Here is an 18,558-nt window from a genome sequence, read left to right on the forward strand (position 1 = left end):
TACACTTTAAGAAGCTTTGATTTCGACATAATCTATGAGCACATCTAGGAACAAAACACAATTATGGTTTTTAGTCAAAGAAATGTACAGCATGTCGTAGATTGTTAATATATCGCGTCCATATATCTGAATATTTCATCATTATTTCATCATTAATCATTAATCACTAATCACGGAAAGGACATTAGCTGATAGCTCTACTTTTTGGACTGCAATAAGAGGATAAGTCTCCAGATTCCCACTAGATGAAGAAAGTAGGGACCCCCCACATAAGTTTTGCCACATGGTTCCACCACGTCACCACCATGGCTTTTAACCCGTGGCTTATTTGTACAAGCTGCACGTACAGATCAACATATTGCTAAGCTGCTTCCCCTTATATATTCTTATTACACCGTCTTGGTTACTTGCTGTCCATACTAGTATTCTCTAACGTTGCCAAAACTAATTCAGTGTACTTGCTCAATCATTTATGCAACAGAAATGGGCTTTCTAGATCATCTTTCTGAGCTCTTCGAATTCCATCGCGGCACCAGCAAAAGGAGGCTCAGTAAACTAAGGAAAAATGAACTTGAGGTATGTATGCTCATAAATACATGCATGCTTTAATTCCATATATACTACTCTACTGTTGCCTGTTTGATCAAGTTTTTGGAAAGTAAAAGATGCTTGTTTTAGAGATGATCAAACTTTTATTAGTGATTTTGGACAGTAACATGCAGAAGCTGAAAAAAGTATGTTACTTCTCATAAGTACTTTTTGATGCAGAAGCTGAAAAAAGTACGATGCTTCTCATAAGTACTTTTTGCAAATTTGCTCAAACATAAATTATTACTTTAACATAAATAAAAGTGTTTTTCCAATTGATTAGTCATAACTCAAATGCTAGTCTCTAAAAGTTCTTTTTTCTCAAAAAATATTCTCAAAACATTTTTCAAAGCAAATTTTGAAAGCTTGACCAAACAGTACATAGAATACTTAATCTTACTTTCTCTGATATATTAAATTTGTAGATAGTGGAGATAAGAGTGAAAATGGACTGCGAAGGATGCATAAGGAGGGTGAGGAAGTCGGTAGAAGGGATGAAAGGAGTAACGAAAGTAGAAGTGGAACCAAAGCAGCACAAGCTAACAGTAACTGGTTATGTGGACCCAGATAAAGTGTTGCGACGAGTAAGACATCGTACAGGAAAGAAGGCTGAGTTCTGGCCATACGTTCCTTACGATCTGGTGGATCATCCTTACGTACGTGGTGTTTATGATAAGAAAGCTCCGGCAGGATACGTTCGCAACGCCTATGATAACCCGCAGACTGCAAGCCTTGCAAGGGCGAGCTCTACTGAGGTCAACTATATTACTGCGTTTAGTGATGAAAATCCACAGGCATGCATGATTATGTGAGAAACATGTCCAGTGGCTTGGTTCATTTCGAGCTCTAACGAGAAGTACTGGCAGATACAAATTAAAAGTTGGTGCTTAGAGACTTCTGGATCCTGATCCCCTGAAGAGAGTGACGCGTGCAATAAATTAACTAGTCGATGTAACTTGTAATTAAGGTTGTTAATTAAGGTAACTTATTTTAATTTGTAGTATTAAATACGATGACAGTCAGCAGTTGTATCATATTATATAAGTTTGAAGTTACACATGGTTCACTACTTGAATGAACATGTATTGATCAATTTATTCATGAGTATGAGTTATTATTTGTCAAACCAATCCTAATATTCTCTCTATTTCAATTTATGTGAACTTATTTTCTTATTAGTTTGTGTCATATAGAATGATCTATTTCTATATTTCGAAATACTTTATTTTTATGTAATGAGTCATAGCCACATAAAATATATGTGACTCATTTAAGATTACAATTTTAAAAGTCTTTTTTTTTTAAACTCCGTATTTAATTAAATGGGTTCACATACATTGAAACAGAGGGAGTATATTCGATTTCTCTCTCATGAGAACCAGGGTTACGTTGCAAATTATATACTACTACTAATTTAGTTTGGGCGCTACATGGGAATGACGAAATTAAATCTAATAAATTATGATATATTAAACTTTAAAGGCCAATTTCCTGCATAAGACCAGCTAAAAGGGGAAAATAATTTCAACTTGTGCAATTTAAGTGACAAACTGGCAACTTGTTCAGATCAAGGAACTAAAGAGATTAAGTATAACATATTGGTGAGATAAAAATTGTGCCCTTTCAAGGAATTGTTCCTTTCAGTGGAAGGCATGAAAGTCCGATCAGCTTGTGCAATTTAAGTGAAAAACTGGCAACTTGTTCAGATCAAGGAACACTAAAGAGATTAAGTGTTTAACATATTGGTGAGATAAAAATTGTGCCTTTTCAAGGAATTGTTCATTTCAGTGGAAGACATGAAAGTCCAATCAGCCGGCCGCCATCGGAAGTATCACTTTCCATTTGAGTTGGCAAGCACGGGCCCAATTACATTCTCAGAAGTAAATGTTTCATGCTTAACTTGCTTAACTTTTTGTTAATATGGCGATATTTTTCCCTTTTTCTCCTTTACTAACTATATTAACATACTACTATAAGAAATTATATAGCATTTACTGATAAAAAAAACTCTGGAAAATAATAAAATTACCTACTTAATAACAATAAAATATGGTTGAATTTTGAAACAATAACATAAAATTAAAGAACTTTAAATAATTAGATTGTAAACAGTAATGTATTAGCTGCAAATAATAAGCGATTATATCATGGTTCATGTATTTTCATTTGATTTACAGTTGAACGTCGTCGTTAGTCAAATCTCTTTATAATGATGTCATTTGTCTCAATATTTTTTGGCTCAATAATGAAATATTATTATATAAAACATATAATACAACATAACATGATCAGTTTGAAAAAAAAAAATGATCGTGCAATGAATTTAATTAAATTGGGAACTACTTGAGAAACCAGGTGAAAGAACTGGTTCTCTGAAAGATCGTTGGTCCTTCACTCCTTCTTTTACTTTTTGAATACGTTCTACTCTAATTTTCGGCTATTTACTTTTGCTTTACTCGCTCTTTTTTAACGGTTGTATCTTTTTTTTTTTTATGCCCAACAGCCTAACATAAATAGAGTGGAAAAATAATTTTCTCAATTTAAGCTTGTATTTTCATTAAAAAGTATAAGTTACAATTATAATTCATTTTCCTTTGTTTCCTTTTCTAACACAATGTACGTTGTGATAAATTTTGAATCCGAAATTGAGCTCAACGGTAAATTGAACAAAATTTTGCTTAAAATAAATAAAATGTTGATGAAGTACTTTTATTTCAAGACAATAAACCCTTTTTTTTGTGTCGAAAAATATGTTTACTTTTGATATGCAAAAGTAATTTTAACTTCAAGATTTCTCATTTATCTTGAAATATATAATTTATAATCACACAAATATGTATGACGGTATTTAAATCACAAGTTTCAAGTGATTTTATTTTTTAAGCTTTGTGTGTAGTAAAAAATGATGTCATAGAGAGAATACCAAAATTACGAAATTGAATGTGTTGTAATTTTATAATATTATTTGTCCTACCAATTTAAAACATTAATACACAATTCTTAATTCAAATACTAACTTACATGTAGAAAACTAGATTAATCTTAATGAATGTAACATGGTATCAATTGAAATCTAACATCTAACATTATGATATATGTGATAATAATCAAACAAAAACCACAAACTTTTCAAGATAATTAATTAGCACAATGCTAAATGGCCACGTGGCTATGAAAGAGAAAAGTAAAAAAGAAGTGGTAATAAAGGCAGCAACATGGAAGTGATGACATAATATAAGGGCAATTTGGTGAAGACACATAAAAGTTTCTTCAACAGTAGCAGTAAGTGTCTTTTTTTTTCTTTGCCAATCATTTTATGTCGTTTTTTTTTAGTGAAAATGATCAGACTGCCGCTGCCCTCCAAATCCCAAGCAGCATGTTGACTTGCTGCCTACTAACTCCCTCTTATTAGATAGTAAAAAGGGTACTTACGTGTAGAAAAACCACATCAATCTTAATGAATGTAACATGGTATCAATTGAAATCTAACATTATGATTTATGTGATAATAATCAAACAAAAACCACAAACTTTTCAAGATAATTAGCACAAGGCTAAATTGCCACGTGGCTATGAAAGAGAAAAGTAAAAAAGAAGTGGTCTAAAGGCTGCAACTTGGAAGTGATGACATAATGACATAATATAAGGGCAATTTGGTGAAGACACATAAAAGTTTCTTAGCAGCAATAGTAATTTTTTCGGAAAAGGCTCATAAATACCCCTAATCTATTGAAAAAGGCTCATAAATACCCTCCTTCCACCTTTTGGTCTAAAAATACCCTTCCATCCACCTTTTAGGTCTAAAAATACCCTTAAGGTTTGTTTTTGGCTCAAATATACCCCTCAAACTAACAAGTTAAAATTAACTCTTTTAAAAAGCCAAATGGCAATTTGTAATTGGTCAATAATAAAATTCCGTAATTTTTAAAAAAAATCCAGATTTAAAAAAAAATTGCCAATAATAAATTGCCAGTAATTTAAAATTCCAGATTTAAAAAAAAAAATTGTCAATAATAAAATTCCGTAATTTACATTTTTTTTTTAAAATTGTGTGGAAACTTAAAAATTAAAAACTAAAAAATTTAAAAATATGAACGAAACTGATTTTTTTTTTTTTTGCATTTTGTGAATTAATCAACGAAATATGTTTGTTTTTTTGCATTTCGTGAATAAAAAAACGAAATAGGAAATTATAATTTTTTTTTTTGCATTTCGTGTATTAAAAAATGAAATAGGATAAAAAAAAATCGTTCATATAAAAACGAAATTGGAAAATTGGACAAAATATATTTTCCAATTTTGTTTTTATATGAACAAAATTAATTTTTTTATCCTATTTCATTTTTTAATACACGAAATGCAAAAAAAAAATATAATTTCCTATTTTGTTTTTTATTCACGAAATGCAAAAAAAAAAACATATTTCGTTGATTAATTCACGAAATGCAAAAAAAAAATCAGTTTTGTTCATATTTTTTAATTTTTAAATTAAATAATATATGTGTCCAATCACAAAATGTCATTTGGCTTTTTAAAAGAGTTAACTTTAACTTTGTTAGTTTGAGGGGTATATTTGAGCCAAAAACAAACCTTAAGGGTATTTTTAGACCAAAAGGTGGAAGGAGGGTATTTATGAGCCTTTTTCAATAGGTTAAGGGTATTTATGAGCCTTTTCCGTAATTTTTTTAAGCCAATCATTTTATGTCATTTTAGAGAAAATGACCAGACTGCCCTCCAAATCCCAAACAAGCATGTTCATCTGCTGCCTGCTAACTCCCTCTTAATAGATACTCCCTCCGTCCCATTATAAGTGTTATCTTAGCTAAAAATACGCATATTAAAAAATCAGTAATGCAATGAGAAGTTTACTAAATTACCTCTATATAATAAAAATAAATTACTTTTTCCTCTTGATTAGAGCATTTGACATTGGAAATTCAATTCTTGATCAGAGCATGCACAAGTAGTATTCATTTTGACATTGGGAATCCAACAATTCTAAGTTACTATGTGGTTTTTCCAATCATCATTTAGCTGCTACTTTAACTTGTTATTTTTTATCTAAGGGTAGAGTTGGAAAAAACTAGTCAATTATGTCTTGGTTTCCTAAGGTGACACTTATTGTGGAATAATTTTTTTTGGCTAAAGTGACACTTATTATTTGACGGAGAGAATACTAGTAGAATGTCATCCTGAGCTAGAATCAACTTGATGAGGTTCATAACGGCATTATTTATGATTTTTTCATTTATAGATAAGCGACGACAACAGAATTATCTTTTCAGGCATAATTTGTATCAGAATACAAATTATATTTACGTTGAGCTCGCTTCCAAAAATATATATAGTTATCGTTGTCCTCTTACGTTCATGAGCTTCTTATTCATTCTTTTTGAACAATGCCGGAGGAACAATCCAACTAAAAAAATCACGTCAAGTTTATGATACTATGATAATAAGATTCGAATAGACGATTTTCATCACTTGGTAGCTTACTTTCAAGTCACTACTAAATGACCATTTATAGTAATAATTGACTTAAAATAAATTTGTCTTATTTACTAAAATACTAGTTTAGAGGTTTTGGGTATGTCCGTCAAAATTCGGATAAATCAATTAACCCGCTTAACAAATGATCGATGAGATTCTCGATTGATTTGACAGAAGTCTTTCTCACTATATACTGGACCTTTTGGGTTATTTCTTTCTCCTTTCTTCTGCCTTCTCCCTTTCCCATTGAAAATAGAACTGATTCATCGATTCTAACTCCTAAGTCAAATTTTTTTTTCAATTATCAAGTTATAATGTTAAATCAAATTTATTTAAGTGCAAGGCCCACTATATAAGCTACATTAATTTCAGGTTTGTTTGACCAAGAAAACAGATTTTCTTTAGATATTTTTTTCTATCTTTTAAAAAATATATTTATCAACTACTTAGATCGACTTTGGAGTTCCATCTCAAAATGTAAGGCTGATTTGAGTAGGTTCTATCTCGAAGTGTAAGGAAATCATCAACCTTTCGTCACTCTTCCCGCCTATATATAGGTTTCTGCATATAAGCTTAGATATGGACAAATGAATTGATTATTATTACCATATTATTTTACTTCATGACTTGAAGAAACTAGTAATACTTCTTAATTCAATCCTTTTTCTTATGTTATTTGACATTATTACTTAATTAGAAAATCAAACAGTATTTTCTATATTTTTACGAGACCTTTGTATTACTCTTAAAATTAATAGTTCTAATAATGTAATATAAAAGAAATATAAATTTTAAGAATAATTCTAATAATGTAATATAAAAGAAATATAAACATTCAATGTCTGAAACTGCAATTACAGTAAAGGAGTTTGACATTGTATTCTGATCTACATTTATCTCCAAATTTCATCACCATTCTCCATATATATTTAAGAAAAAAAAAAAAAAGTCAAAAGAGCAAATAAATGAAAAAGGAAACGTTTTTTTGCGCGGATTGCCCTTCATATAGACCGGTCTTAATTACTTTTTGCCTCTCAAATTGCTGGTCTTTTATTTTTGCTTCCACTTCTCATTTAATGAAAATTTGTGGCCAAAGTTTCTTTATTCGTTGGTTTATGAAATTAGAGATTATGGGTTCAATCGCCGGCAGAGGTGATGAATTCGTTGTTTTCTTAACAAAAAAAAAATTGACAAGCAATAAGTTTAGAAAACCTTTGTCTTGTCCGACACAAATTCTGTAGGAATTAAATTATCCGGCATAAGTAGTGCGGTAACTAATTCGCAATACATAAGTTTATAGAAATTTTGCTTTGTCCGACAGAATTTCTGTAGGAATTAAATTTTCCGGCAAAAGTTGTATAGTGCCGAGTGAATTAGTTACTGAACATCTTATTGAAAATTTAATTCCTGTAGAATTTATGCCTCATGAAATTAGATGAGTAGGCAATTTTTTTTTTTTTTATTATTATTTGAAACCAGAGGACAAAAGTTAAAGATCAGAGATTTGAGTGACAAAAATTAAAGACCACCCAAGATAGGGTCATTCGTGCGAATGACACGAAAGGAAATGGGACTCTTGATCATTTTTTTGCGCGGATTGTCCTTCTTTTGGAGTGGTCTTTAATTTTTGACCCTCAAATTACTGGTATTTAATTTTTTTCCTTCACTTAAAAATAAATAAAAAATACTCAAAGTTTTTGGGTTCGAACTTCCGCTCAGTTAAAAAAAGAAATCACAAGACAAGGCTTTGAGAAAAGTCTGTCTTATGCCGCATAGGTTGCCTCAAAACATAATTAAAAGTCTGCCTTATAAGACAACCTATGTCGTATCAGCATAAATTTAATTATTTCTTAAGGCAACCTCTGCCATAGTTGCCTTAAGACATAACTAAGCCTTATAAGGCAATTTTTATCGGATCCGATAGAACTTTAGTTGTATCTTAAGACAATCTATGCCATATAAGACAGATTTTTTTAAAAGCGTTGCCTTATAATTTTCTTTATTTTTATGCCTAAATTGAGATTCAAACCCTCCGGGACAGTTGAGCTACGAAAATTAAAGACCACCCGAATAAGCGCATTCCTGCGAATTGCCCACTTTTGACCCCTGACCCGGAAGAGGAAAAAATTAGAAATCGGGTTTTAACGTTTAACAGAGTTCGAATTGCACGACCACTCCAATACAGAAAAGGAAAGGACCCTCACTAGCAGTTAGCAAAAACCATACTCCAAATCCCCCAAATTTGCAACGAACAATCCAAAATATGATAACTAGTGGAATTGAAGACGAAGAGAAATGGCTTGCCGCTGGGATCGCCGGCCTTCAGCAGAACGCATTTTACATGCATCGCGCTCTTGTATATCCCCTCAAAAACTCTATACTCAAAATTTGAGATTTTTTTGCATTCAAAACCCCTAATTTTGTGATTTTCAGGATTCGAACAATATGAAAGATGCATTGAAATACTCAGCTCAGATGCTTTCTGAGCTCCGAACTTCCAAGCTTTCTCCTCACAAATATTACGAGCTATGTAAGTGATTTTCACTGATCTGATTTGCTCTTAGTTAGGAATTGAAGATCCTTTTGACTGAAGTATTGGAATTGTGCGGTTTGATTTGTTTTAGATATGCGAGCATTTGATGAATTGAGGAAGTTAGAGATGTTTTTTAGGGAGGAGACAAAGCGTGGCTGCTCTATTGTTGAGTTGTATGAGCTCGTGCAGCACGCTGGCAATATTTTGCCCAGATTGTAAGTTGTTATGGCGATCCACTATGCTCTGATTTCTGAAAGCTTAATTGTGTCTTTGAGTTCTCATAAGATAATTTGATATTTTTGTGTATGATGGACTTATCGAAGGAAAGGAATTCGAGATGCTTTTGAAGGGAGTTCTAATTCAGTTTCGAATTAACTGTCTAATTTTGTTTTCCATTTTGGTTTAGAAGTGGAGTATGCAAATTAGGCCAAGTGTTTGCAAGACGCTATAGCGTAATTTGAAATATACTAGTGTTTGCCTTTTGCATTTTAATCGCATTGTAAATATTCCATATTACTGTTTGGTCATCAATGGAATCTTATTTTACTGATAAAAATAGAGTTTGCTAAAAATTGCAGTGTTAGTTTAAATATTTCAAATGCTGAATACCAAACAAATAGTAAAGCACATACTATCTGTTAACACCAAAAGTTTAGCACCAAAATGGGTTAGTCCAATTGGGGTTCAACCTATATGGATCTAGGGAAAGGCTACCAGTTGGACGTTTCAGTCCTTACAACTCAGAGTCTAATTAGACTAGACTAAAAATCAAGTGCAAAAACAACACTTCCACATTAAGCAAAGAAGTTACCACATCTGACTAAACCTCATGAGTTGTTCGCCACAAGAAGGACCTGGTCAAGTAACTACTTCACCACAACTTGGGAAGCAAGCGCAGTTGGCCTAGTACTACCAATCACTTGATTACATTTTGGTCCATTTTCTCCATGTTTTGTTTAGAACTCAGTTTTTTTTTTTTGAATGCAAGTTTCACTGCTCTAGCAGTTTGGAAACTGGGAATCTGCTAGACGTTGCATTTAGAGTATTTGTAACTGGAAAATGTCTCATAGATATGTGAGTATTAAGAAAGCAAGCCATAGGGTAATTAGCAATAGGCCAGTATCCTTTTTTTTTTTTTTTTTTTATAAAGTAAATAGGCTGGTATCCTTTTATGAAGTAAACTTACCAAATTTTGTGAACTGGTGATTGCTTTTCAAAATGGGAGGGATTTTTTTAGATATTATGCTTGCTTTGCAGTCATTTTAGATGGGCAGACAGAACAGGAGGTTGTCACAAGAATAGCTGAAGACCTCAAGTTTCCCACCCAGGGATGCTGAGATACAAATTCAACTTGTCTCAGATTTGCATTATAAATTTTTTCTTGATAAGATAATATTTTGTTGATGTCCTGGGGTAGTGGAACCCTGTACACAAGTAGTATACCAAAAGCTAGGGAACCTACTGCATTACTAGTATAAGAGGGCTGATTGCATTCAAGATCATGATACAACGTCGAATGGTGGAACTGTTATAAGGACACTTTATGCGATTATTCCTTTGTCTTCGGTTATGTACCTTGAATAAAAAGAATGCTAATACTGTTATAAGAACACTTGATTTCATTAATCCTTTGGTCTTCAGTGATGTACCTTATTTATATTAAAGAGAAATGCTAATATGGTTAGAAGGGCACTTGATTTTATTATTCCTGGGATCTCGGTTAAGAGATTAAGAGAATGTGCACTCAGATTTGTGCTACTAGTATACAAGTCACTGATTGCCTTCTTAAGCTTATGCTAATTCTGTTCTTATATCACTTGCATGTCAGTATTTTCATGGTTTTTACCCCTGCCTTTTCTTCCTTAGGTATCTCCTTTGTACAGTGGGGTCAGTATACATTAAATCAAAGGAGGCTCCTTCCAAGGATATTCTCAAAGATCTGGTGGAAATGTGTCGTAGCATACAACATCCATTACGTGGGCTCTTCCTAAGGAGTTACCTTTCCCAAGTCAGCAGGGATAAATTGCCTGATATAGGATCTGAATATGAAGGGTAAGGGCATCACCCAGCTGCTTTATCATCGATTTTGGTATATTATTATGCGTCAGATGCCCGAATTAGATGGGTTACCTAGCAATGGTCTAGTTGCAAAGTTTACGCGCTTTTGAAGAAAATCACAAAACTTTAGTTGCATACCCCTGACATGCTGTTCCCTCAGGGATGCTGACACTGTCATGGATGCGGTAGAATTTGTGCTCCAAAATTTCACAGAAATGAACAAACTTTGGGTGCGAATGCAGCATCAGGTTGGTTTAAATGTCTGTGAATGTTGTAACTGCTTTCATACTTTGACATGAATAATGAATGCCTGCATGTCATGAAGGTAAAACAAAATCAAGAGGGCATACTTTGTGGTCATGCAGGTGTTTTAATTGTTGTGAATGATACCTACTCTTTGCTGATGAGTTGAGGCTTGCGTCGGGCTTTCTGGTCTGCAGGGACTTGCACGGGAAAAAGAAAAACGTGAAAAAGAAAGAAGCGAGCTTCGCGATCTTGTAATGAGCTGTTACTTAGGCATCATTACTAGCAACTGAAATAAGCAACGGATGTGCACACTTATGTGAGGATTTTTCTTTTTGCTCTTATATTGGTAGGTGGGGAAGAACCTGCATGTTCTAAGTCAAATTGAGGGCATTGATCTTGATTTGTACAAAGATATGGTGCTTCCAAGAGTTTTAGAGCAGGTAATTTGCCTCTGGTGGCAGTCCAGTTTATCATACTTATATAAGTCAAAGTTTTTACAATATTCTAACTCATGGCATACCTCATGTTATGTTTAGGTTGTCAACTGTAAAGATGATATTGCGCAGGGATATTTGATGGATTGCATCATACAGGTTTTCCCTGATGAGTACCACTTACAAACTCTTGAAACATTACTAGGTGCTTGCCCCCAATTTCAGGTATGTCAGATTGTTCTTAAAATGGGATTTTCTTTAACTGCAATAGCAAACAGTAGAAGCAAAAATGTCATGCCTCGTGGTCCCAGGGGTGTGAGGTTAGTTTACCGTAAGATAACCTTTGCGTTATTAGACCAACAATTTGGTTACGGAACAATGCACTTCGTTTCTAATGCTACAAGATAGGTTAGCAACTTAACAGATCAGTTATGCAAAAGTTTGAAATTCTTATACCAATCAAAAATAAAAAATCTAAGACCGGATCTGCATCACTTATGAAGTTTGTTGTAAAATAAATTCTTGCCACTTGTTTGTTTTATACTATCTCTGTGACAGTTCTAAACAGTGGAAATCAATGTTCTTTATGATCAGAACTTAACCTAACGAGACTATTTGCTATGCCATTTGTGTTATCAGGTGATTTCCTATGTCATTTATGTCTTTATTAAAAACTTATGTCTTTGTGTCTTCAGCCATCTGTTGATATCAAGACGGTGCTTGCTCGTCTAATGGAAAGGCTTTCAAACTATGCTGCTTTAAGTGCAGAAGTTAGTAACAAATTCAAACTTCTCCGGAATTAGAGATTTGTACCTTGCGGTTTCTGAATAATTTCTTCCTGCAGGTCTTACCTGAGTTTTTCCAGGTTGAAGCTTTCGCGAAACTAAATAATGCTATAGGCAAGGTAATTGAAACTGCTATATGGATTCTGGAATGCTTTGAGAAGACACCTTTTTCATATCCTGGATTTTCTACCTCCACCTTGTAGAGATTTAACGTATATAAAGTTTTAGAATTTCAACAACAAATACTTATTGACCAGCAATCATTGTGTTCTCCCTTCTTGGAGATTCAGCTAAATCTAGGAATTAAAGTATTTTCATAACTTCATAGCAGAAAGTTTCATTCGGGGAGATTATCATTTGTCACAATATAGATTAATAACATTGTACCTTAGTCATGACCTGATGATTCTGATCTGTTCTCCATGTGAGATATTGGAGCAGAAAGCTTTCCAAGACATTCTTGATTGTTTCGTTTTTTATAGAATAAAGAACAATCACTGTTGTTTTCTGAAAGAAATTAATATGGTTTTCAGAGAACAAAAACTTTACGAAAAGGCTGTCACGAAAACAAAAACTGACTCTTGCAGAAAACAAAAACTGACTCGTGCAGGATCATATTGAATGACAGACATTGTTTTCCACAAAAAACAAAACGAACATGCCGTAAATGAACTGAATAACACGACTTTAAAGTCTTTGCACCAAGGTTTTTCCCCCTGATCCGTAATGACATTTAGTTATGTATATTTTCTTGGATTATAATGATGGGCTTCATTATGCCCGTCTCTCTGTTGGTGCAGGTGATAGAGGCTCAAGAAGACATGCCTATTGCCGGAGCAGTGACTTTGTATTCATCCCTTTTGACATTTACTCTTCAAGTCCACCCTGATCGCCTTGATTATGTAGATCAGATTCTGGTAGATTCTCTCTCTCTCTCAATAACTAGTTGCCATAGGCTTTATGGTTCTACGTTTTATGTTTTCATGATAAGTTTATTAGTTTGTTGCTTTTTCTGCATCCAAAATGAACATGTGAAATTTATAAAGCAGAACACAAAGACAAGATACGTTGAAGCTGAAACTTTTTTTCCTTTGAAAGCTATGTCAATTTAGACGGATTTCTGATCTGCCTGGTTCATGTGGAGCCTGTAATGATCACACTCTTATTTATTTATAGGGTGCATGCATTCAGAAACTTTCTGGAAAAGGAAAGCTCAAAGATAACAAAGCAACAAAACAGATTGTGTCCCTACTAAGTGCCCCTCTGGAGAAGTATAAGGATATAGATACTGCGCTAAAGCTGTCAAATTATCCTCGTCTTATGGAGTATCTTGATGATGCAACTAGTAAAGAGATGGCTAATGTTTTGGTTCAAAATATTCTGAAAAATAAGACTTGCATTTCAACTGCTGAAAAGGTTTGATTCTAGTTAATTTTGTGTATTGCTTACAATATTTCTTTTTGGTACTTGAAATTACTGGTCTTGTCAGGTTGAGGCACTTTTTGAGCTAATGAAAGCGCTGATTAGAGATTTGGATGAGGATGTTAATGATGAGGTGGACTGGATACTCTCTGCTTGCTTAACAGTTTCCTTAGTTCTTAGTCTCATATTTTCCTTGCATCCTTATTGGGATGCTATTAAAATTAGTTTATGTGTACCTTTCCACTTTTCAGCTTGATGAAGATGATTTCGCAGAAGAGCAGAATTCTGTTGCGCAGCTTATTCAGATGCTTCACAATGACGATCCCGAAGAGATGCTGAAGGTAATTATGATTTACTTTCTTTTAAATTACTTGTATACTCCTTTGAGGGACAGCCTCTGTACTTGTTATTGCTGAAAAATGTGTCCTTGTAGCATAATGTTTTTGCCTTTTTGGATTGAGGTTGGTTAAGAGTATTCTTATGCATGTCCTTGCTGGAGCATGTGTACTTATTTTCTTCCCTTTTGATTTCTCTTAGCTTATTGCCAGCATGTGGATTCATGAGACATTACAAAGATACTTTTTTTTTTGCTAGCAACATTACAAAGATACTTGTTTTCTCATTGAGTGTTAGTTTCTACCCTTCACCAAAAGTTGAAGATCGTGGTTTGATTGGCAGAAAAAAAGAGAGCAGGAAGGCCGTTTAGTTTTTTCCTTTTGTTTCTTTAGGTAAATGGTTTAAAAGTGGGTTTGGTGTATTATTAGAATATTCAAACAATAATCTGTGTAGTGTCAAAAATATATTTCTAGAACAATGGTCATTGCTGTTTGACATCCCAAAGAAGTAACCAGGAATATGGATTTGGGATAGAATTCTATTTATCATCCTTCTTTTAAGTCATTTTTCTTCTAGGACATGCTTCTTCAATATCAATATCTAACAAAGATTTATATTTGCTAGTGCACTGTCACAGACGCGCACGTGTGCAATCACAGTCTCACAGAGCTTGAGAGAAGTGTTGAAAACATCTTGTCTAGATTACCTGTTTGGCCATAAAATTTATTCACTTTTTTCCGAATAATTCTTCGCTTTATTTTGAAAATCGGTGTCTGGGGATTATAATTCCAAATAAAATGCTCTCTTCTCTCCTTCGCAAAAAGTATAACCAAACACAACTCCAACTTCAAAAATTCCAATAAAAGTTGCAAGAAAAGACAATGATATTCCCTATTATCCTCTAAGTTTCTAAGAGAATTTTAAGTTGGTCATGATTTGCTAGTTAAATCTTTTCATTTGGGGGTAATTTACAGAAATTAGAAAGGGTAAAAAAATGTAGACAGATAATAGCCTTGACTGTACGTCCCGGATTTGTTTGTATTAGGATATTAAGCACTTAACAGATAAATATGAAAAACAATAAAATGAAACATTGGCATTTCCATTTGATTAAAATGGAAGGAAACAATGTGTGAATCAATTGCTGTAACATGTGCTTGTTGGGTGTGGGCTATCTCCAGGACATGTTATGCGAGGTCCATCTTGTGTGGGGGAGTCTGCAACTTCTCAGCGTTGTATCCATGTACATACAAGCCCAACTTGTAACTAAAATGAACAGCTACTGGCTCCTGGCTCTGGGGTTGTTCCCATTTTTTTTATATGATTGTTTAAGCTCAAGACAAGACATGCATCTGATGATACTGTTGTATGATTTGCTTCTATGTGGCTGCAATGTTTGTTTTCCTATTTGTACATGTTTCAAGCTTTAAATGGTTTGCTATTTCATTGAATTGCAGATGATTTGTGCTGTGAAGAAACACATTTTGACAGGAGGGCCAAAGAGACTTCCCTTTACCATCCCTCCCCTTATTTTCAACTCACTTAAGGTTTGAATCCGCAACTTCAGGGCTATAAAAGGATTCTGGTGCTCAATATTTTTTGACTTTTCTTTGCGCAAAGCTAATTGAAGGAGAATTGTGCATATGTAGCATGTTGGGATGATCGAACAACAAAAATAGTATATTATTCCCCCCCTCCAAAATGGTCTCCATTAAAGAGAAGAAAGAGAGGATAGAGTTTCTTCGCAAAAAGGATTGACCTACTTCTGTTGTGCTGCTGATGTATTTTCTTTTGTTTCTAGTTTGTTCGGCGACTACATAGTCATGATGAAAATGCTCCTGAGGAAGAGGCATCTGCTATGCCTAAGAATTTTTTTCAGATTCTGAATCAGGTATTATAACATAATGGGGATGTTATGTTATTGGTGTAAATCTTGTTGTATGAGTTGTGTTGTCAGTCTGGTAACTTGTTTCTCTCCAAGCTGTTATGACAACCTCTATTATCTGCAGAAGAAAAAGAGAAAAAGTTTCAGCTTTTCTTATTCTTCTATTCCTTCTTTATTTAGCTTGCCTTCCTTCATTTGCAGTATTCATACAATCTACCATACTTAAGAATGTTTTGAGGTAATTGTGTTACTTATAAGCTGTCGTTTGTTCTAGATTATTGAGGCTCTCTCAATTGTTCCAGTACCCGAACTAGCATTGAAGTTGTACTTGGAGTGTGCTGAGGTACAGGATTTCCCTTCAAACTTGTGGAAGCTAGTTCATGTCTGTTTTTTCACTGACAAGCAGTAGTATCTGTTGCTCAGGCTGCCAATGACTCTGACCTAGAACCGGTGGCCTATGAATTTTTCACTCAAGCCTATATACTATATGAAGAAGAAATCTCGGTAGTATTTGTTTTATTATATCTCAATTTTATATTCTGGAATTCCTGGCATGCTACATGCTTGCGTAAAAGCTTTAGTTGATTTTCTAATATTAATTCAATTGTTTGACAGGACTCTAAAGCACAGGTGACTGCAATACACTTGATAATAGGGACTCTTCAGAGAATGCACATCTTTGGAGTTGAGAACAGAGACACGTTAACGCACAAGGCCACGGGGGTAATTATTTTAGCATCTCCAATTTTCTTATGCTGATTTTCACTACAAATAAATTCTGACCACTCTTTCCCCTTTTTTACCCTCAAGTACTCTGCAAAGCTCCTGAAGAAACCTGATCAATGTAGAGCTGTGTACGCTTGTTCACATCTTTTCTGGGTTGATGATCAGGACAATATCAAGGATGGAGAAAGGTTCATAACTATGCCATGCATATTTAGGGGATAAAATATGCGTTCAAGTCTTCTAAGGCTCTTTTGGAGTTCCTTTTGGTTTCATGCTTCTGTTGCCCCCTTACGTGTTACTGTTTTCTTCTTTTGATCCAGGGTTTTGCTTTGCTTAAAGCGGGCCTTAAGAATTGCAAATGCTGCTCAACAAATGTCCAATGCAACCCGAGGCAGCAGTGGATCGGTCTTGCTCTTTATAGAAATTCTAAACAAGTAAACCAACTCTTGTGACTCCTTTTCATTTTACCTTCTCAAGCATTGTTCTTTTGGAAGTCATTCACAATAGAATCATTTGTATGTTAACAGGTATCTATATTTCTTTGAGAAAGAGGTCTCACAGATTAATGTTGCCTCCGTCCAGAGCCTGATCGAACTAATCACAACTGAAATGCAAAGCGAAAATGCAACAGCAGATCCTGCAGCAGATGCATTTTTTGCAAGCACCCTGCGACATATCCAGTTCCAGAAGGATAAAGGTGGGGCAGTTGGCGAGAAATACGAGCCCATCAGGCATCAAGTCATAATCAAATAGAGCATTCTCCCGCGTAAATTGCATTCTTGGGTGTGACAGAAGCAGAACATTTTTCTTACAGCTACAAAATTGATTCCTTTTCACTCGCTCTAGAGAAAAATGCATTTGACACCGCGCTAGCAGAAGCAGCTGCAAAGATAAGTATATTCTGACCACCACTGTGCTGTATATCCTAATAAAGATTGTGATTGTTGTAACAATTTTCTCTCCAGCTATGACTTCGAGTGCCTACCACTGGCATTATTTTTTTTTTATTTTTTTATTTTTGGTTGGGGGCGGTGGGGATAGATTTTCTTTTGAGGCGGAGAGGAGTGGGGAGGTAGTTCATGAATATCTAGTTCAAAATGTGATTATGATAAGTACCAGAATAATTTATCCTTTAGTTTTGTATAACACGCTCTATCCCATTTGAACTTTGAGCATTTCATAGATTACCAATGGTAATTGGAGCAATCTTTTGGTGGTATCACAAGGAAGTTTTCATTTGAACCAATCAATTTTTGGTATGAGCCTATGATGCTATTATTGCTGATTAATTATAAAAAGTTTAATCTTTCAGAAAATTTGAACTACGCTTTTCATAAACTATGACCTTTTGCTAGTCTGACATTTACACTTTGATATATTTGAAAATCTGGCAGACCCGTGGGGTTAATTTTCACCGTCTCTCTTTTCTCGTTCACCTCCCTGTTCCCCTAATGTAATGGAGTAAAGAGTAAGAATAAAAATGTGTTAATAGGAGTATCTTGTTATTAAAGAGGTTATCTACTGGTGTACATGTTCGTCTACAAAAGCATCACACAGTTCTCTTGGCAAGAACTCATTATTGAAGAGGCATATCCCGTAGGAACTCAAAAGAACATTTCAGTAACACGAAATACATGTAGGATCATCATTAGGACCAATCATACTTGCCGACCATAGCTGAACTGATTGGATTAACCAACCAAAGTTGGCTTCAGTCTTTATGCATTGCAAAAGCCCCAGTAACGGTCGATAGTAGAAAGTCATAGCAAATCCAGTAGCTACTTGTACTAAAAAAAGTAAGCATATTTTCCCCTAAGCTATAAAATATATTGACGTGGGGAGGAACATATTTACTAGTTATATCATCCGCAATTGCTTGAATCGAGACGTTCTTCGAACCAATCGTATACTTTATTGAGATAGACGGAACTCCCCCTCTGAGAACTGTATATGAGGCTTTCATCTCGTACAGCTCAAAGCAAAAACACGCAAATACTCGTTGCAACAAATATAGAATAGAAAGTTTTAAATTTATTAAGTTCTGATCCCACTTCT

At 34.2% G+C, this 18,558-nt stretch overlaps 2 protein-coding genes across 2 annotated transcripts; both read left to right on the plus strand.

Moving 5' to 3' along the window:
• Window positions 1-365: 365 nt before the first annotated feature.
• Window positions 366-1,683, plus strand: LOC132622128 (heavy metal-associated isoprenylated plant protein 26-like). The gene is made up of 2 exons (XM_060336669.1): window positions 366-576; window positions 1,014-1,683. Exons 1-2 carry the CDS (start codon window positions 484-486, stop codon window positions 1,398-1,400), a joined length of 480 nt encoding a protein of 159 aa, XP_060192652.1. The 5' UTR covers window positions 366-483; the 3' UTR covers window positions 1,401-1,683.
• Window positions 1,684-8,124: 6,441 nt separating this feature from the next.
• LOC132621096 (vacuolar protein sorting-associated protein 35A-like) lies at window positions 8,125-17,728 on the plus strand. The gene is made up of 22 exons (XM_060335248.1): window positions 8,125-8,434; window positions 8,512-8,608; window positions 8,703-8,826; window positions 10,478-10,663; window positions 10,830-10,917; window positions 11,110-11,166; window positions 11,266-11,355; window positions 11,452-11,574; window positions 12,045-12,119; window positions 12,194-12,253; window positions 12,935-13,051; window positions 13,311-13,550; window positions 13,624-13,689; window positions 13,808-13,897; window positions 15,350-15,439; window positions 15,694-15,783; window positions 16,052-16,120; window positions 16,201-16,281; window positions 16,393-16,500; window positions 16,588-16,691; window positions 16,824-16,937; window positions 17,031-17,728. Exons 1-22 carry the CDS (start codon window positions 8,342-8,344, stop codon window positions 17,254-17,256), a joined length of 2,388 nt encoding a protein of 795 aa, XP_060191231.1. The 5' UTR covers window positions 8,125-8,341; the 3' UTR covers window positions 17,257-17,728.
• The last annotated feature ends 830 nt before the right edge of the window (window positions 17,729-18,558 follow it).

This window comes from Lycium barbarum, chromosome 12 (genome assembly GCF_019175385.1).
Source record: "Lycium barbarum isolate Lr01 chromosome 12, ASM1917538v2, whole genome shotgun sequence".
NCBI lineage: Eukaryota > Viridiplantae > Streptophyta > Magnoliopsida > Solanales > Solanaceae > Lycium > Lycium barbarum.